A 21925-nucleotide genomic window follows, 5' to 3' on the forward strand; every position below is an offset into this window, starting at 1 on the left:
AAGGAAAATAATAAGGCTGTATGTAATATGTTTGCTAATGTTTTTAGACCTGTTCAGTATTCCATTAATGGATTTCTCCACACCTCCTTTAATCCAGGAGCTGGAGTGTCTGCAGGACCATCTGGAGGACCTGGTGTCAGACTGCAGGGATGTGGTGGGAAACCTGACAGAGCTAGAGTCTGAGGTGTGTGCTTTATATTAGACAGTTTTTGTGAAGGTTTTCATCCAGGCAGAACACATATAAAGAACAAGTAGATATCTAACAGTGATCCTTGTAAGAATGTCTTATTTCTAGTCTGGACCTTATTCACTTACATTTTACCATTTAATCATTTTCTTAAAGCAGCATTGTGAGAAAATAGGTGTAGTATATTCTGCTTCCTGTATAGGTGGGAAGTGTAAATCACTTTTACTCCACTGCAGTAAATATAAATCCTGCTTTGTGCAGCCCTTTATGGGCATTTGTTGGCAAGTTTAGAGATACAGTAGCAGTTTTTGAAGTGCAAGGAACATGTGGCCTAAAGACTAGTAATATGTGATTTTAGAAAGATATGACTCCATTTACTAGAGGTGGGTAACCTATGTAAGAAAATAAAATTTCATCCAAAGGTTTTCTTCCAACTATCTGGTAGAACATATCACAATATATTGCAATACTGTAAAGCAAAGTGATATACTGTGAGAAACATTTAGAAAAACCTTCATAGTATATAAAAAAACACCATCATATTTAGAGTTATAAAAAAAAAAAAGTTTGCTTTCATCCCATCAGAATAACAGACAACACATTCATCCTTATTACAGTCATTGAAGTGTAAACTGAATTCTGAAGCTAATTTTATAAGGTGAAAAAGCTGTGTAATGTTGCTTTAATGTAATAAATGTTTGACACTACATAAAGTTTGTATGTTTTAAGACAAAACAGAAGCTACCAGTAATCCTAGATTATTGCCCCAGTTTTTACATTATAGAACAGTATCATATCTGGCTAAATGATATTGACAATGAAAGTGTTGCATCATTTTCTACATAAAAAATATATATATTTTTTTCTCTAGAAGTAAAACATTTAACATGCCATGATGATAATATTAATAAAGTACAATTAATTGTGCCGGTGTAATCTCTTCATTTTTAAAAGTTTAAATTAAGAAAAGTGTGATTTTTGGTCAAAACCAAATTCATTGTAGCACTTTTTTATATATATTTTTTATATTATTGTCTTTTTTTAACATCCCAGTAGATACACCAATGAAACACAATATGACTAAAAAATAACATAATTGTTTGGCATAAATTATTCTCTCTTTTGACTTTTTTACTTTTATTTTTAGCCATTTATCTTTAAATCATTTCAGTTTCAATTCTGCAGTGTGACTGATGTGATGGGGATGCTGAATTGATATGGTGTGTAGCTTTAGTATCATATAGTATTAATGTATATTTTCTTACCCACAGGACATCCAGATTGAAGCCCTGCTGATCCGAGCCTGTGAGCCAGTCATCCAGTCCCACTGCCATGTGAGTACAGCCCTCTCTCTCTCTATTTCTTTTCTCTCTCTTTCCTCTCTCTCGCTCTCTCTGTTTAATTCTCTATTGTTTGCTTCTGGTAGATTGTGTTTATTATGGGTTTGTCTGTGATCCTAATTCAGCCTCCTCTGGCTTTATGAGGCCTGACTGTTCCTATCAGGATCATTTTCCCCACTTGTTTACTTCTCTCAACAGTTTGAGTGTGATTCAAATTTAATCAAGCAAACGCTTCTTCTTCTTCTTCCACAGGATGTTGCTGATAATCAGATAGACACGGGAGATCTGATGGAATGCCTGGTGCAGAACAAACACCAGAAAGAGATGAATGACAAATGTGCTGTGGGAGTTACACACTTCCAGCTGGTACGATGCTCATGTAGAGCTTTGGGTATTAATGATGCTGAATCAATGCTCCTCAGTCCTGTGGGATGGAGTGTGATTCAGAGAATTGATTTAGACTCTGCAGATGGCTCTATTTGCTGTATTTTGTCTGACTGTGTAAAACAATATTACACTAGCCTGAAATAGTGATTTGTTTGTTTGTATTTTTTCAGATTCAAATGAAAGACTTCAGATTCTCATATAAATTTAAGATGGCCTGTAAGGAGGACGTCCTCAAACTGTGTCCGAACATAAAGAAAAAGTAAGTTAAAGGGAATTTTAATGTTGTTTTTCTCATAAAAAAAACAGTATCTGGATTCAGAATAGTCCATCAGCACTATTTTATTCGGTTAAGTGGACTCCAGTTTGTGTGAACTCTTTGTAATCGCACTCAGGTGCAGGCCGATTAAATTTTCCTCGATCAGTGTTATACCAGCTTTATGCGCTGGTATGGAACACAATGCCTTCTTATTATATTAACCTTTTTGCTTCCTCGCCAGACACATCTGACCAATCAGAGAAGAATTTACGCATTACCCATTTATGCGTTTATGCATTGCATATAGAAAAAGCATTACATAGCACTATAATTTATATCATATTGCACCATTTTATTGCATTTTATATTCCACTAATATATTGCACCTTAGGTAGTAAATAATTATCTTAAGACTGAAGTGGTGTTTAGTAGCCTTATGGCAGAAGAAAACTTGTGGTTCTACATGTCAGACTACTGTATCTTCTGTATAGTGAGTTTAGGTTTGTGCCTGTGTGAAAACAAACCAAACCAAGCAGTAAACAAACATCAACTGATTCGGACTATAGAAACGCACCACAGGTGTGAAAACGCTATGATCTGAGGCTAGCTGCTTCAAATCCTGGAATATGCTGCTTGCCATCAGCAGCCTAATATTATACTGGTCAGAACAGCTATCTTCTAGCTGTTGTATCAGAGCTGGGGAATCAGCCCTTTCCTCTGACATCCTAGTGAAACTGTACCAGTTCGGCAGTTCCAAAAAGGGGGGCAGTGACTGAATTCACATGCATCCCCCCTCCTAGAATGGGGGCTTTGTTAGTGATGAATGAAGTGGTATTTAAGTTGGATTTAAACTGAATGTGGAGCTGTTATTTTCAAATTATGAAATTTGAAAGAAGCCAAAATTGTTGGTACAAGACTTGAGTGACAGCAATGATATATTTTTTAGTAATGCTGAATGTACTGTTCTGCATATTGTGCACGTAACAGGTAATCTCAGATTCATACCGAGTGCAATGCTTTTAATTTTACTCTCTCAACATTACACTACATTACCCATTACCTTCTGTCCGGTTCTCAGTCCCAGCCTTTCTCTGCTCCTCTCTCTTCAGGGTGGATGTGGTGATCTGTTTGAGTACCACAGTGAGGAATGACACTCTGCAGGATGTGAAGGAGCAGCGCGTGTCTCTGAAGTGTCGCAGGCAGCTCCGAGTAGAGGAGCTGGAAATGGTGAGTGAGGATTTGCGTTTCTGACATAACACCATCATTTATTTATTTCACATACACTAGAGCGCTTAAATAGGCTCAAATGTTTTGAATTTACATTTGGTAGACAATCTTCCAGAGTGTATTACTGATTAATCTTGCATTGTGTTGGTTAATGTACATTTGAATTACAATTTACTAACTGCAGTACTATAAACTATAACACTAATGAATTATCAAAGTTTTGGCCAAAGATTGGTTAAATTTACAGTTATTTTTCATTTAATGAATGAAACTGAAATTGCTTTGCTGTTACCTTTTGGTAATATTCAGGTAAGACCACCAATGGAGGAATTGTCGTGTTAATCATCTCGATCTTACACTGGGGATATAAGTCATTTATTTAAATGAATCATGAAGTTTTACCTCAGGAGATGGGTTTGTATAAGTTGTGAGGTGTTATATTGTGAATAAGGCTGAACATTGGCCAATGTGCTCATGGCAAGCTGACACGACATGAAGGCCATTTCCACTTCCATTTTGGAAGGTGTGCAGGCATTAAACATTTATCTATCCACACAGTCATATGTATACCTTGAATACATAATCGAAGACATTACCACCCACAGTGGACAGCACTGTGAATGGAAATGAGCATCATTTGTGGTGTCTGGCTTGCAATTCTAGGATCAATTATCTACATATTTACTGCAAGAGTGTATGTGTGTTTCTGAATAGCAGCTATTTATATAATTTATTATATATTTTCTTGTAATCTGAAATATGACAGTTGTTCTTTACATTGAACATTTCTTCTTCGGTATTTATTATAATAGAGATATAAGATTTTATTTGATGGCAACAATATCATGTTTTTTTATTTTAAGTAAGCCTTAATTCAAGTCCATATTTGCATTTAAATAATTACATTTATAGTAAAGTGTCTGAATCAGTACCCCTGGTCTGCTGCATGGAACTCCAGTGTTGCCCACTATGCTAAAACAACTGACAGATGGTAGATGGTTGTACTTAGATTTTACCTTAAATGCAGACAGCTTCTAACATCTAAATGCATTATTACTGCACTACAGGTTAATAATTTCTGCAGTGAACATTATAAAATGCTACAGCTGTAGAATAAATGCAGGATATATGCAGACAGCACCGGCAGAGCTGGCTCCCTGTCCTTCTAATAGATTGCTGAAATTCTCCTGACTCGTAAGCACCTGCTGTGAAAGAGTGATGGCCTTTGCCATGCCAATGAGCTGTATTCCATTTCTACAAGGCCTCCTGAATGAGTCGAGTGAGGAGGAAGTGATACCTCATGCCTTCTCACAGGTTTGCTTCTGCTTCTTTGCAGTCAGAAGATATTCGTCTGGAGCCTGAGCTGCACGACTCCTGCAAGAAGGACATCAACAGGTTCTGCTCTGCTGTTTCCTTCGGCAATGCTCAGGTGAGACCCCCAATGCAGGAGACTTGCTGTTAAATAAATAATAAAGCTCACCAGTGCTCAAAGTGGACCAGAGTGTACCAGCGCTTCTAACAAGCTGCAGTGCTGAATTTCACCTTCCCACCAGAATCTGACTTTCCTTCACATGCTGGTGCATCACACAACAGTATATAGATTATAGATTATGCTTGTGAATGTGAACTTGATTCTGCTGGGGAGAATAATTTATATATATATATATACAATTTTATTTTTAAATTTTCCCATTTTCTCCCCCAGTTTGCTTAGCCAATTATCCAACCCACTCGTTAGGACTCCCCTATCACCAGTAATGCCCCAACACACCAGGAGGGCTAAGACTAACACATGCTTCCTCCAACACATGTGAGGTGTGTTGGGGCATTACTAGTGATAGGGGAGTCCTAATGAGTGGGTTGAATAATTGGCTAATATACAGTTGTGGTCAAAAGTTTACATACACTTGTAAAAAAACATAATGTTATGGCTGTCTTGAGTTTTCAATAAGTTCTACAACTCTTATTTTTCTGTGATAGAGTGATCGGAACACATACATGTTTGTCACAAAAAACAGTCATAAAATTTGGTTCTTTCATAAATTTATTATGGGTCTGCTGAAAATGTCACCAAATCTGCTGGGTCAAAAATATACATACAGCAACAAAATTTGTCAATTTTGGTGATGTAGCGAGTTGTGTCAATCAAATTAGCTTCATGTCATGGCCTCTTCACTTCTTGTAAGTGATTCTGATTGACTACAGCTGTTGACTTCTCATGAGCCCATTTAAATAGGGCTCATTTGACCCAGTGATTAGACTCAGCTACAAAAGCTACAATGGGAAAGTCAAAGGAACTCAGTGTGGATCTGAAAAAGCGAATTATTGACTTGAACAAGTCAGGGAAGTCACTTGGAGCCATTTCAAAGCAGCTACAGGTCCCAAGAGCAACTGTGCAGACAATTATACGCAAGTATAAAGTGCATGGAACAGTTGTGTCACTGCCACGATCAGGAAGAAAACGCAAGCTATCACATGCTGCCGAGAGGAGATTGGTCAGGATGGTCAAGAGTCAACCAAGAATCACCAAGAAGCAGGTCTGCAAGGATTTGGAAGCTGATGGAACACAGGTGTCAGTCTCCACAGTCAAGCGTGTTTTACATCGCCATGGACTGAGAGGCTGCCGTGCAAGAAAGAAGCCCTTGCTCCAGAAAAGGCACCTTAAGACTCGGCTGAAGTTTGCTGCTGATCACATGGACAAAGATAAAACCTTCTGGAGGAAAGTTCTCTGGTCAGACGAAACAAAAATTGAGCTGTTTGGCCACAACACCCAGCAATATGTTTGGAGGAGAAAAGGTGAGGCCTTTAATCCCAGGAACACCATGCCTACTGTCAAGCATGGTGGTGGTAGTATTATGCTCTGGGGATGTTTTGCTGCCAGTGGAACTGGTTCTTTGCAGAAAGTAAATGGGATAATGAAGAAGGAGGATTACCTCCAAATTCTGCAGGAAAACTTAAAACCATCAGCCCGAAGGTTGGGTCTTGGGCGCAGTTGGGTGTTCCAACAAGACAATGACCCAAAACTCACATCAAAAGTGGTAAAGGAATGGCTAAACCAGGCTAGAATTAAGGTTTTAGAATGGCCTTCCCAAAGTCCTGACTTAAACCCCATTGAGAACATGTGGACAGTGCTAAAGAAACGGGTTCATGCAAGAAAACCATCACATTTAGCTGAACTGCACCAATTCTGTCAAGAAGAGTGGTCAAACATTCGACCTGAAGCTTGCCAGGAGCTTGTGGATGGCTACCAAAAGCGCCTAGTTGCCGTGAAAATGGCCAAGGGACATGTAACCAAATACTAATGTTGCTGTATGTATATTTTTGACCCAGCAGATTTGGTGACATTTTCAGCAGACCCATAATAAATTTATGAAAGAACCAAATTTTATGACTGTTTTTTGTGACAAACATGTATGTGTTCCGATCACTCTATCACAGAAAAATAAGAGTTGTAGAACTTATTGAAAACTCAAGACAGCCATAACATTATGTTTTTTTACAAGTGTATGTACAAGTGTACAAGTGTAACTTTTGACCACAACTGTACATGCTTTACCCATTAAGCAAAATGTAACAGTCACTTCTTTCAGATCTCTTAACAGTTTTCAAGCACAACAAGTAATGCTAAAGTCATGAGGTGTTTGAAAACTTCTTTCATGTAGCTTGCTATCATTTACTGGAGCCCTAAGAGAGCAAAATTGGCTTAGCTCTCTCTGGGTGGGTAGATGGCGCTCTCTCCCCACATCACTCCAAAGGGTGATGTCACTCAGCACAAGACGTCTGTGAGCATCAGAACCGAGTCGCTGCGCTTTCCTCCGAGCGCGTTGTGATGCTACTCAGCAATACTATATCAGCAGCAGTTCAAAAAGAGGTGGAGTCTGACTTCACCTGTGTCGGAGGAGGCATGTGCTAGTCTTCACCCTCCTGGTGTTGGGGCATCACAAATTCTAGGGGGATTCCTAATAAATGGGTTGGGTAATTGGCTGTGTTAATTGAGAAAAAACGGGGAAAAGGAAAAAGAAAAAAAAACACTTCAGTAGCATTGCTGCATCTGATCCACTTGTACCGTAATAGTGACAGTATTGGGTATCATGTTTACTCTCCCTCTTCTCTTCACATTTAATGCAGAATAAAATATGAGTCTTCATTCATTTGTTTTGCTTTATTGACTTTAGGTCATCGAGTGTCTGAAGGAGAATAAGCAGCACCTGACTCACACCTGCCATCAGAAGGTCTTCAAGCTGCAGGAGACGGAGATGATGGACCCTGAGCTGGACTACCAGCTAATGAGAGTCTGCAAGCAGATGATTAAGGTTTGAGACTGACTTGTGTGGTTAAACATTCGTTTATGCTCATTTATCTTGTCTTATCATGTTTTAACTGCCAGAACTGTATTATCTACTGTATATAAGAAAACGGCCAACAAATAAACGAGGCCTCAGTTATGTGGTAATTTAGGTATCTCTGCCATCAAAGTTGCTATGGTGGACAGTGTTTGACTTACCAAAGAAAACTATCAGTGAGGAGGGAGTTTGGTTGATGTTTACGCAAACAAAACATTAAAATGTCATTGTAACTAATGTAATTAGTTAATATTAAGTTTAATATAAATATAAATGTAATATTAAATTTAATATTTGTTAGCTAATATCTGTAAATTTGCTGGTTCTATATTGGCTTGTATTGGATTGGGACTGTTTTCTCATCTGACATTTACAATCTGCCTATTCTTTAACTGAAAAGTGGTGAGCAGTAGGTTCTGCTGTGTATTTATAGTGCATTTATGACACTAAATAGTTAAGACAAACAGTAGAAAATGACAAATTATCATTTTATTTGTTAAACGAAAGAGTGTGGTTCAAATTATACAAATCCATTGAATAAGGATTGGTCAATCATGGATTTATTTTTTTTTCACTGGTCTTTTCAGTCATAATACAAGAATATTTGTTTTAAGCTCTCTGTTTTGAAGTTGTGCCATACCACCTTAGATTATTTTAAAGTGAGAAGGTTGTCTGGGCCAGTCCAAACCCTTTATTTAGTTTCTTCTTTTTTAGTTTTTCAGAAGTGGATTTGCTGCAGTGCTTTGGATCATTGTCTTGATTCGTAACCCAACTGCGCTTGCGCTTCAGACTTTATGACTGAACTGCAAGATTTTCTAAAAGAGTTCTTAAATTTTTTGTCCAGATTCTTTTGTGACTTGCTGGATTTAGTCAGTGATTTACTCTTGGAGATTTTATGTTGGCCTGCCTCTTCTGGGAAGATTCTCTGTTCCAAGTTGTTCTTTGTTTAGAGTTAATGGGTCTCAGTGGGGTTTGCTTAAGTCCCAGAAGCTCAGAGCAGTTACTGTTTTCACAGAAGGCCAAACTTTAGCTGGTGTTGGATATCTTTGTTTTACAGCCGTAAATGAAACGCTTATTTAATGAGTGTTTATTATGGACTGTATAGTCTTTTTTTGTCTTTTAAAAGTTTAAGTTTTTAGTTTAAGATCAGAAAGAAGCAATTAACGTACCAGTGTAGGAATTCCCGGCATCTGGTTTTCCATGGGAATCTGTGGACATAAACATTCGGAAACTGGATTTTTAATAATTGGTGACTTTGATCCATCACTGAATATCAGTTTAACATCTGTCTAATGTCTTTTTTTTTTTTGAAGAAGAAGAAAATAAGTACATAACCCTGAATTCAATATGATTTGAATATCAGTGGTGCATTACTTTATGTAATTTAACTTATTTTGTATATCTCTCCTCTCTACATCTCTACATCACCTTCCTTGTTCCTGCATCAGCGTTTTTGTGCCGAGTCTGATGCCAAGAATATGCTGCACTGCTTAAAACAGAACAAGAACAGTGAACTGATGGACCCCAAATGTAAACAGATGATCACCAAGAGACAGATCACTCAGAGCACAGGTGGGCGAATAGACTGCAGTTTATCTGGTTCTCTACTCTGCAAAGTGGCTGGAATACGTTTTTTCTAAACAAAAAATAAATTCTAACAGAATAATCAATAAATATGTAAAATTATGTTTACCCTTCACATAAAATATGTTGATTTCACATGTATAACCTTGTTGATTAACATACCTTTAGGTTTTTGAGCTATAATTCCACTGCTCTAGATGCTGCTGTTCTTCTTTTCAAAATGTAGACTCTAACTCTGCCCTGTCCGGCTCTGTTGCTCAGACTACAGGCTTAATCCGGTGCTGAGGAAGGCCTGCAAAGCAGATATTCCCAAATTCTGTCAGAACATTCTCAACAAGGCCAGCGATGACAATGAACTGGAGGGCGAGGTCATATCCTGCCTGAAGCTCAAGTACGCCGACCAGGTACACACCACTAAATACTCACACTGTTTGCACTACAGGTCAAACTTCTTTTTTTCAGTAGTTCATTGAAAGCAGGATCCAGACAGGCCAGTGAGTTCCTTACTGCTGTTCCACCTGTACTAAAACCTGCAGCTCCAAGCTGTATCTTCACAGCTGAAACTGAGATTGGTCCAGTGTAGGCAGATCACGTTATAACACCTTGTAGCTCAGCTTATTCAACAAGCTTTTGGCTCTGGGAATTATTTTGTCACACCACTTCTTTTACCACATCTTCAGTTTTCCCCAGTTAACAAGAGGTTTTTTAATGCTCTAGAAAACAATGTTTATCATGCTCTGGCTTTATTAGTAATTTCTCTAAAGGAAAGCGCTCAACTTTTAAAATTATTTGTTAAGAGTGCTTTTTGAGTCTTTTTAACTGTTCTTTACTATTTGCAATATCAGTCCTTATTTAACTGTTTATTGCTGTTTTTATACTATTCACCTATGTGCTGTATTAATTGCTCAATCTTCGTGATTGTCAATCTTAGTAATTTTAGTGTTAGATTTTTTTTCTTGTATTTTTGAATGTACTGTATATAGATTTTGTATATATTTTTTTTTTGCATATTTTGTGTCAATTTTAACCTTTTATCTGCGCTGTTGTAATAGTACAAATTTCTTATCTGTATCTAGTCATTATGAGAGCTGCCTGAATGTGCAGTGTTGTGTGAATGCTGTAGTCAAGAGTGCAGCAATGCAATCTGTTCATGCAGTGTTTTAAGATAGAGAAAAGCAATTTGTTGAAATTTGTTTGCAAGTTACTTTGTTTTTCAGTTTTTAGTACATTTATTTTTCTCAATAATCCCTGCTGGCAGTTTACTGATCTAAATTAATCTTTGGAATATTTAAGGTCAATCACTGGACTTGAAGCACATAAATATTAATGAGTACTGGGACAGATTAGAGTATTTTAAAACGTGTGAATAGATTGAGTATTTCTTTATCTTGTGTCCTATTGATTTAATAATGTGTGAATTGAGTTGTGATTCTGATTCGATGTCCGTAGCGGCTGTCTACAGACTGTGAGGACCAGATCCGAGTGATCCTGCAGGAATCGGCGCTTGATTACAGGCTAGACCCTCAGCTTCAGCTTCACTGTAAAGATGAGGTGAGTCAGAGCCTCTGAGCCTCTCTGCCTCAGACACACAAGCCTGTACCATATGTACGGGATCAGACGGCTCGGGCCTGCACTGAGACGCACGCACCGCCTGCTGCTTTGATCACGGAGACAGATGCTTGCTTACAGACACCTACACACCATGACTACTTGTTTTTTTTTCTACATTTAAAAAGCTAACACAAATCTGAGATAGCTAGATTGTGTGGGCAATGGCAGTGCTTACAGTGTAAAGCTGTTAATGAGCATCCTGCTTCCATGAAGAAATGGGCTTGATTGGATGTATTGAGGAGACATTGTATGCCTTTAGGACACAATGGAAACTTCCTACAGATGCACACTATCTTTGTGTCTGTCCGTCCAAATGTTTTATGGACAACACTTGTTTTTTTTTTTTTTTTTTGTGGTTTTATAAGAGCATTTACAGAAGCACAGTAAATTAATCGTGTTTAACTATCCGTTGTATTCATACTGCCCACACAGATCACACCCAGCTTTCACTATTCTCCCCCTATCCACATCCAACAGACAAAACAGTCTAGTATTAAAAAGTGTTCATGGTAAAAGAAGAAACTTCACATCTTAAATTCCATTCAGCCGTATCCTCATTAAAGCTAGATTTGCTCCATCAATTCTAGCTGAAGATAATTCTAAGTAAAGAATATCTAAAAAGCAATGTAACCAGTCTGCAGAATTCTAGTATAATGAATTCAGCATTCTGCTGCTTTAATGGCATGTTTTCACCTGGCATTAAAATGCATTTTTAGTGAACAGATAATGTACAGCTCTAAATTTTTACATAAATTCTAGGGGAGTAAATCACAATTTTCTTAATGATTTACGAATTATTTTAGTCAACGATACAATGTTTGATACCTTAAAATATGTCACAATACGATATATTTATTTAATACCTAGGTATAAACATCCCCACAATGCATTGTGAACAGATTACTTAAGCATCACTCAAAACCCATTTGCAGGCGACCATAGAAGGATCCTATCCACATTTAATAAAAGTGTGAACAGAGCGGGCTTCCTTGATCTGATTTTAGAAAACGGTTCCTGTTTACACTTGTAATAAATTTTGACAAATTCCAACACTGACTATATTTTAAATGTGTTGAAAAAACATTGGTACCTAGCTAATACTGTGTATCTTAACTTCTCACTCCTGCTGTACCTCTCTCTCTTTCTCTGTGTGTGGGTGTTTATGTATGCATGCCTGTTCTCACTGGTAGATGAGAGCAGTAAAGTTTGTTCCCTTTTAGATTTCAGTAATGTTATATTTAATCATAGAGCCGTTACAGGAACATGAGAACTATTTATTGTTCCATTGTGTTGTAAAACTAAAACTCCCATTGTTACCTGTAAACTATACAAAGGCTGAATGGTTTTATTGAGAAACTGTTGTATACAGAGAAGAGAAAGACGTAATGTACGAGTTGTACTTTTTACTATGTGGGAAAGAAAAATCAGATATCATCTGGTCACACTGGGGGCATGTGTTAATAAGTGTAAACACAATCAAGTAAAAGTAGATTGTGGATACTGTCCAGATAAAAAACACATGTTAATGCCCGGTGTAAGCAGGCCATATGTTGCACTCATAGCTGACACAGATGTGCAAAAGCACATGCATAAACAACTTGTTTAGTCCCTGTAGAGAAATATTGTAATTTATCTGCTCTTATCAGAGATAGAGATTCTACTGGTATCTACTGGCAGAAACACTGGCATGTCACTATGCCTAGTTCCAGATGTGGGCTACAGAGTTATAAAGCCACCCAGTATTGATCTGTGGGGCAGTGGAAGAACTGTGTTCTCTGAAATGATGGGAGGTGATCAATCATGAAACTAAAAAGCGCCATATTTTTGGTCTAATAAAGACACCATATATCGATATTTGTTGTAGATTATTTTTGACCAAATGAGTTTTTATTTTGCTAATAATTCAGTTATCTGATTAAAAAATACTAATATGAGTAACAATGGATTTATTGTATTATTATGGCTGTTTATATACACTGGTAGCAGAGTTTGAGTGTTTGAAGCTCTCTCCGAACAGCATTCAGGAAATCATGAAATCCCAGTGCTGCCATTGCGATTCCATCATATCTCATGGAGCGCATTCATCAAACTCGGAGCCCAGGGCCAGACACTGGGTGGCTTTAAGAGGGGAAACATGATATGATTTTGTTTGTGCAGCTGCACTTCATTGGTATGGATAACGCCATTCATCACTGCGCTGTTCCTATTTCCTCCTCGGTGTTTGTGTGTCGCAGATTACACACTTGTGTGCCGAGGAAGCCGCTGCGCAGGAGCAGACGGGCCAGGTGGAGGAGTGTCTAAAGAATAACCTGCTGAAACTCAAACAAGAAGCCTGCAAGAAGGTAGTAAACAAGCCCTCGTACACACACACACACACACACACAAACACACACACACACACACACCAGCATTCCTAATGTGATCTACCGTCCGTGTTCTCATCACTGCTCACACAATCTCCCCAGAGTCTGTTGACCCACTCAGCTGTAAACTCTGCTCTGCCCTTCCTTATCTGGAGGCTCCACTGTTTGCTCATGTTTTCTTCTGTTGGATAAATGGAACTCAGTACGTTCTATTGTTCGTTATCAGAACTGTTCTCACCGTTTCGTTTCTGTTGGTTTTATGATCTAGGAGGTTTTGAACATGCTCAAAGAAAGCAAAGCAGACATTTTTGTAGATCCTGTGCTGCACACAGCCTGTGCCTTGGACCTGAAACACCACTGTGCAGCTATCACTCCCGGGCGAGGCCGACGTGAGTACACTGCTGACTGTGTAAAAGAGCCAACACCTTAACCCTTTCAACCAACAACCATAACCTTTATTTATGAATATAAGTCTAAATAAAGTTTTTTTTTTTTATGTAAAATCTCTTATAATTTTTATTAGTCTTATTAATCTGAGAAGGCCTTTATTAAAAACTAATGATTGTAAATGATTGTCCAGTCTCTTGGTCAGTGTATTATTAACCCCCTATGCTTGATTCCTCAGAGATGTCCTGTCTGATGGAAGCTCTGCAGGACAAGAGAGTGAGACTGCAGCCTGAGTGTAAGAAAAGACTTCAAGACCGGATAGATATGTGGAGCTATGCAGCCAAGGTTGGTTATACATATCAATACTATTATTACTGCTATACTAATACTATTTAAAACTGATACTTCTTCTCATACTGCTGCTACAGTCCCTAATACTGTTACTATAAAACTACTACTATTGATTTTACTTTTATTGCTACAACTTCTACTACACTTGATACTATACTACTGCTTTTACTATTACTACTTCTTATATTACTACTGTTACTACTATACCTACTACTATACTACTACTAGTGCTTTTACTGTTACTGCTACTACCATTACTTCTACTACTCCTGATACTATACTACTAGCTTTTACTATTACTACAACTCCTAATATTACTTCTAATATTACTCCTCCTACTAATAATAATTTTAATACTATTACTACTTCTGCTGTTATTTCTACTTCTACTGTACTAATATACTGTTAGATACTGCTATTACTACCACTACTACTACTATTACTGTTGCAACATAAGGTACTTCTGAGATTACTCCTCCTACTACTAAAAATTAACTACTATTATCATTACTATGTATACTACTTTTCATTACTAGTTACTACAACTACTATTTTTAACACTAATAATAATAATAATAATAATAATAATAGTAATAATAATAATAGTAATAATGGAATAATAATATTACTCTTACTTATACTGCTATCACTATTGCAACATCTTGTACTTCTGATATTACTACTACAACTCCTATTAAAATATAACTGCTTTTTCTATTGTTAACATTATATACGACTACTACTGTTGCAGTTATAACTACTATTCTATAATAATAATGCTATTATTACTTTTACTAAAACACTGCTGCTGCTGCTACGTTTAATATTACTGCATTTATGACTTCTCTTACTTTCTTGCTACCATTGGTATTTTTGCTACTAATACTACGTGAACTACTAGTATTAATAATGAAATAACAGCAATAATGATATTTGTGTATTAACATGGAAACGTCGCTACAAGGAAGTGTGCCATATTATTATTTAAACCAACTCTGATTACCAAATAAAAGACTAAACTAGTTAAACTGAAATACCAAAATATAAGTTAATTTAAATAATGGGAAAATTAGGTTGTCATTAAAAAAGTACTTTTATTTTTTGTACCTTTTTGTATTTTTTGGAAAGTATTTAAATAAATCTTTGTATTTAATATTCTTTTTCTTTAGGTTTCACCTACAGAATTCCTTGGCCTTGAGCTATACTAATAAATGTAATATATCACACTCAGGCCCCACTCTTCTGGCTTGAGTTTCACCAGCTGCTCTTAACTCTTCTGCAGGTGGCTCCAGCTGAAGGCTTCTCAGACTTGGCTGTGCAGGTGATGACCTCGCCCTCAAAGAACTACATTCTGTTCATGATCGCGCTGGCCATCTGCACCCTGTTCCTGGTGGGGCTGCTCTGCGGCCGCATCACGAAGCGTGTGACCAGGGAACTGAAGGATAGGTAGAGCATGGACCTGGGCTGATGCATCTCAGACATTCTTGGAAAAAAGCCTAGAACTTCTCTCCATCCATCCACTGCTGTTCCCCTGGCCCCTCCCAGTGCCCTCCCTTACCATACCTGACTGTGGATGCTGTAAGTAAAGTTCTTCTGGTGGGCCAGTGGCGTGTCGGACCCTCATTCCACCTCAGCTTGCCCCATGTCCCAGACAATGTCCCAGAATCCAAATATCAAAGACCTGGACAAGTCCTCAGATAGGCCTAAGAGCATTCTGGGACATTAATCTTTTGTTTTTTGTTTGTTTTTTTCTCTTGGTTTCTGATCTTAATTGGTTTATCGATTGCTTGTTCTTGCTGCTGTGCACACATTTGTCATTGTAGATTACTTTTTTACTTTACTTTTCTTTTTTTTTTTTTGAGAAGCACTTTCATCACTTGTGTATCGTGTCATATTTTTCATTTGTTTTCAGTCATGTTTGAAGTATGAGCTGAAATGAAATGAAATGAAATGAAATGAAATGAGTGCACATGAGCAGAGAAGCACAGCCGTCCAGCATCACTCCATTCTGTTCTGAGTCCAGAGTAAGTAAGTTGTAATTTGCCCCCTGATTCAGGATATGCGAGGGGTAAATGTGAACACGGACGCCCAAATAGGGTTTAATTCTGTGTAACTGACCACATAACTGATTCTTATCTCTAATGTTGCTTAAATGCAGTTTTTGGAGCTTCTTATGGTTTGGTTCCTGCTGAAATATTATAATGGACAGTATATCAGTGGGAAATCTTGTCCATGATTCCTTGGTCCCACTGCAGATTGTTTGGAAATAGCATGTGCCCTCTATGTGATATGATCAGTATGGTGCACATACTGAATGGTAAACGTGCACATATCCAGTGTTTAAGGCCCTCCATTCATATACAGCCATCCTGCACAGGTACCGTTCTGTTCAATTAGATCAGATCATTGGGGTTTAAGACTTGTGGTGGTGATTTACAGAGAGATCATATTAATAATATGGGTGAAAGGTTGAATGAATGAAAAGTGAATATCTGTAACAGTCAAAGTAAGTTATCATTGACGTTTCTTCATACTTCATCCAGATTAAGACCAATCGTAATTGATTTGACAAACAAATCTAATCTAACAAATTTAAGCAAGAACTACTTCAGTAAACAAGAACATTTTACTGGTTATATGATCTATAGAATGTGTCATGGATTAATTATACCATTCAGCATTTGTTAAAGATCCATTTCACTCTAGATATCTAAGGATATATAATCTGTAAAATCACAATTTACTAAGAAATATTGCAAATTTTGTGGCTCAAAAACTTGTATTATAGTATTTAGTTCATCATTTTGATTTCTTTGATATTTTGGCAGTATTTACGCTATGGGTAGAATTATGATTGAAAAAAAGGCCAGATTCGGATTCTTGGCACAATACAGGGGATACGATTCAATATATATTGCAATACTGTAAGTGGTGAGGCAATATATTTTAATTGTTTTAATCAAATAAATAATATGAAAAAACACTCCAATATCCGATTTATACATTACACTTTATATATCAGAACAGTGAGATCTGAAGACAGAGTACAACACTGCTATCTAGTGGACAGGGTTTAAACACAACACTAAATGACCACCGTCTGACACCAATCTTTACAAGTGAACTAGTTATTAAAAATTAATACTTTTTTTTTCTTCAATTAATAAGGTATTGTAAAATGAAATCACAATATGATATAGAATTTTTTTTTAAACAAACCTACTGTTTCAGATTTGTGCCGTAGCCAATATGTACCCTATACTACACAGGCAACAATAATGTAACTAAGCATCGCTGTGACACCTCAGCAACTCTGCATCCAATTCTCTGCAGTTACACTGTGCACAAACATCAGTGCACAGGTATAAATGCTCACAACAGCGTAGGCTACTTGTCCAGTCCTCACAGTGGACTCTGTTCTGTTACAAACATACTACTTTTCTTGCATCCAACCTATAAAACACACAGGAAGTCACTTTACATGTACATGAAGTGACTCCAGGGTAAATGAGGGTGTGGTGAAGAAGCAGACGGGAGATGGTATTTTGGATGAGTTTGGGTTTGGGTTGGTGTATGTTTGTATATGTCTCTAGAAGTTCTTGAGATTCTGTTGTGTAACGGTGATTTGATGAGTGTGTGAGAATGTGCAGAACCTTTCTGATCACATGGGTGGTGGGGAAGTTAAAACATTGAAAACAATGGATTTATATAGAGTATTGTCACTATACGAAGGCTAAACATCTGTCATGATAATTATATTATCGACTTATTGAACAGTATATGCCACTAATAACATGACCATTGTCTGAGTTTCCCTGCATGTTTATTTACATATGAATGAACTTCGTTCAATATTTTTACTGGTTATTGACCAGTACATCAATAATGTCGACTCATGCACAAAAAGATCCGCTCTAGCAGAAGAAGAAAAATTACACCTCTCTCAGAATAATATAAATTAAAATGAATTGTCTTTAAAAGGGTGTCACTGCATTAATATGCTATTATGTTGTATATCATTATATCAGTGGCATGAAATGGTCTTAAAATGACTATCATTTATTGCAATAATTTCTGGAATTTTATTGTGACCGGCCTAGTCAATTAAAAAAAAAATAAATAAAATTAATTGGTAACACTTTACAGTAAGGGTCACAATTAACAGTACTTAAGATGCTAATTAACATTGTTAAATGGTTACGTAATGTCTCATCTAATTATTAATTGATTCTATTTAAGACATTAAAATAACTACATTTAAAAGTTTAAGAATGTTGTAAATAATGAATCGATACATTGAGTTTGATACATGAATCGATACATATTGTGTAATGATTAATAATGTCTTAACTAGTATTGCTTGATAATTAGTTTAGTTAGACATTCTGTCATAAATACTGTTAATTTATACACCCCTACGAATCCCAGCAGACGGTACAGAGGTTTCAGAGGTATGTTAACTGAATGTTAATTAAACAATTGCACTTTTTGCTGTGCTTTTGTTTGGCCAAGGCCTTATTTGTTGTTTGTTTACTACCTACAGGGTTTCTAGTGCTTTTCTTTTTTTGTTCTTTTTCTTTTGTGTCGACTGAAATTCACTGGTTGTTGCCTTGTTTGTCTCTTATTTGCTGTCAAAGCTTTGGTTGAATATGAGCAGTGAGAGTTCATGAGTCATGAACTGTATCTGAACACACTCATACATCATGGGGCTCATTTACACATGCCTGTCTAGTAACATCATAGTTACATCATTTTTTGCAGACCCCATTTAACAGTCTTCAGATGGGTTGGTCATTGCATTGTTTGAAATGAGCACCTTCTGACACAGGATGGCCCAGAGAACTGATTAAAAACTTGGACAAATGTCCAAATGTTTGTGGACACCCCTTCTAATGAATGCATTCAGCTGCTTTAGCTAATATGCACCCATTACTCACACTGATGTGCAAATGCACAAACACAAAGCTTGTCTAGACCCTGTAGAGAAAAATTGCCAGTAGTGGATAAATCTACAATAAATTATTGTTGGCAATATGCCCAATACCAGGCAGTGTTTGCTAGTAGGGTATAAAGCTCCTCCAGCACTGAGCTCCATATAATGCTTTTGTTGGGGTGGTGATCATTCCACATCCTGACCTTACTAATGATATAATCACTGAATGCAGTCAGATCCTCACAGCAATGCTCCAGATTCATGTAGATTCATGTAAACAGACTTTAATGTTACTTGAATGTGGTTTTTGCAGCTTTGTAAGGTCCTGGGTCCCACCTTTACATGGGAATAGCCAGTGCTAGTCATAGTTGAGAATTCGACTATGACCACAAGCCCAGTGCTTTTATAACACCTTTATTTGGTTAGAAAGGCCCTCCAGCCATAAACAAGTAGGAAAAACTGGATATAACTGTCCCGTATAGAAGTACATAGAGGACTGCATATAATAATACCAACAACAGTTCTACTTAAAGAAGCATTTTATTAATGAAACTCACATTATACAGGTGCTGGTCAACGAATTAGAATAATTTGAAATAGTGCAATCATGAAATTCTTTGAATGCATTTTTTGTGCAGAAAGCAAATCAGGTGTTCACCGCACCTGTCCTACTCGTTAGACTAATCACAGAACTCGTTACCTGGAAAAATTTGCTCTGCTGAGCTTTCCAAAAGGCCAATTTAGGCCATTTAACTGTGACACTGTTGTTTTATTGAATTAGAATAATGGAGAAACCGTTTCATTGAATTAGAATAAATGCCCAAATTTTTGTTTTCTGTGAAGAGTGTTCACTGTGCAGTATAAAGTCAGGGTTGAGTAGAATTTCTAAGTTGTAAAATCAATCATGGGTAAGCAGCGCGACCTCTCAACCGGAATAGTGGCTCAAATTCAAGCCCTTCGCCAACAAGGCTTTACCCAAACTAAAATTGCTGAGCAGCTCGGCATCAGCCAGTCTTCCGTCTGCAAAGCTCTCAAGAAAAACTGCAGCAAGCGCACCAACTGTTCCGGCGTCCGAAAAACTTCTGCTCGCGACAACAAGCAGCTGAGAAAGATCGCAGTCAGCAACCGGTTCAAGTCCACTTCCGAGCTCACCGACTTGTGGAACAAGCAGACCGGCGCTGACGTCTCCAGATCAACCACTTACCGTCGTCTGCGCGAACTCGGCTTCAAATCTCGCGTTCCAGCAGTAAAACCGATGCTGAACAAGAAACAAATGGAGAAACGGCTGAAGTGGGCCAAAGAACACGGCGAGTGGACTGCTGAAGACTGGCAGAAAGTGGTCTTCAGTGACAAATCACGCTTCTGCATCTCCTTCGGTGACCAAGGTCCTCGTGTCTGGCGTCGTGGTGGCAAAACCTACAACCACGAGTGCATGAAAAGATCCGTCAAGTTTCCCCAGAGCGTTATGGTCTGGGGATGCATGTCCGCTCGAGGTGTAGGGAAACTCTGCTTCCTCAAGAAGACTGTCAATGCTGCCGTATATCAAGATGTTCTGGAAACGTTCCTGATTCCGACTGTTGAGGAACAGTTCGGCGAAGAAGACTTCATATTTCAACAGGATCTTGCACCGGCTCATGCGGCAAAGTCGACCAAAGATTGGTTCACTAAAAAACAGCTTGAAGTTTTGGCATGGCCGGCCAACTCGCCTGACCTTAATGTCATTGAAAACCTTTGGGCCATCGTCAAGCGGAAAATTCGCGACAGAAAGCCTACTACGCTAGACCAACTGAAGCAGAACATCGCCACTGCCTGGGAAGCTGTGAGTGCGGAAACTTGCGACAAGCTGGTCAAATCGATGCCGCGGAGACTTCAGGCAGTCATACAAGCCAAGGGGGCAGCCACAAAATACTGAGAAAGCGATCATTGTAATTATAATAAAAATTATTCTAATTCAATGAAACGGTTTCTCCATTATTCTAATTCAATAAAACAACAGTGTCACAGTTAAATGGCCTAAATGGGCCTTTTGGAAAGCTCAGCTGAGCAAATTTTTTTTTTCCAGGTAACGAGTTCTGTGATTAGTCTAAAGAGTAGGACAGGTGCGGTGAACACCTGATTTGCTTTCTGCACAAAAAATGCATTCAAAGAATTTCATGATTGCACTATTTCAAATTATTCTAATTCGTTGACCAGCACCTGTACCTGGAACACACCTCACATGGCCTTGCCTGATGACCCAGTCATCTGATCATCCCCAATTGGCTTTGGTCAAAGTGTCTCGGATGCTTACACTCAACTCCCAACCCAACAACTTCAAGATCTGACTGTTCACTTGCTGCCTAATATGTAAATCCGTCCCTTGATTGGTGACATTGGAAGCAGATAATCAATGTTATTCACTGTGTTTTAATGTTATGGCTGATGGGTGTATGTGTGTTACTGATGATAAGAGTCTGATTTTGTTTATATCTTGACATTTTGTAAAATTGGTAAAACATTTCCCTTCGAAATTTTCCAAATGTACTAAACTGTATGAAAAATTAATAAACTAAATGACGGGCCTTCTTTATATCCTCTGAGACTCTCCAAATCAATAGCAGTGTTTCTCTACCCTGGTCTTCGCAACCCACTGCCCACACCATTTTAGTGCTTTCTTTGTTCCCAACACACCCATTTTTCCCATTTTAGGTTTTTGTTTTAAGAACTGGTTAGTAGGAATGATTTCTGAGAAAAATAGAGTTATTTAATAATATAATAATCATTATTTTGGTACTAATAATTGACTAATCTGTCAATTGTTTGATTAGTTGACTAGTCATCAACTATTTTGCCATGCCATTCCCATCTTTACTTCCTGTGGGTACAGCTCATGTTCCTAGCTTCCTCTATTGCTACAAAATGACAGAAACAGCTGAATGTGGGACTTGCCCATAAAATGTTTAAAGATGTCTAATAT

At 37.7% G+C, this 21925-nt stretch overlaps 1 protein-coding gene across 3 annotated transcripts in view; it reads left to right on the top strand.

Moving 5' to 3' along the window:
- The window catches only part of glg1b (golgi glycoprotein 1b), a 56116-nt gene extending 39107 nt beyond the window's left edge, over positions 1-17009 (top strand). For all 3 annotated transcript variants that reach the window (XM_022679512.2, XM_022679514.2, XM_022679513.2), the window contains 14 exons: positions 98-184; positions 1459-1521; positions 1780-1893; positions 2085-2173; positions 3280-3397; positions 4734-4826; positions 7573-7710; positions 9189-9312; positions 9586-9728; positions 10774-10875; positions 13170-13277; positions 13567-13687; positions 13924-14030; positions 15319-17009. In XM_022679512.2, coding sequence (XP_022535233.1) covers positions 98-184; positions 1459-1521; positions 1780-1893; positions 2085-2173; positions 3280-3397; positions 4734-4826; positions 7573-7710; positions 9189-9312; positions 9586-9728; positions 10774-10875; positions 13170-13277; positions 13567-13687; positions 13924-14030; positions 15319-15486 — 1575 coding nt within the window. In that variant the 3' untranslated portion in view covers positions 15487-17009. The remainder of the gene's footprint in view (positions 1-97; positions 185-1458; positions 1522-1779; positions 1894-2084; positions 2174-3279; positions 3398-4733; positions 4827-7572; positions 7711-9188; positions 9313-9585; positions 9729-10773; positions 10876-13169; positions 13278-13566; positions 13688-13923; positions 14031-15318) is intronic.
- Positions 17010-21925: the final 4916 nt, after the last annotated feature.

Source organism: Astyanax mexicanus, chromosome 9 (genome assembly GCF_023375975.1).
Source record: "Astyanax mexicanus isolate ESR-SI-001 chromosome 9, AstMex3_surface, whole genome shotgun sequence".
Lineage (NCBI taxonomy): Eukaryota > Metazoa > Chordata > Actinopteri > Characiformes > Acestrorhamphidae > Astyanax > Astyanax mexicanus.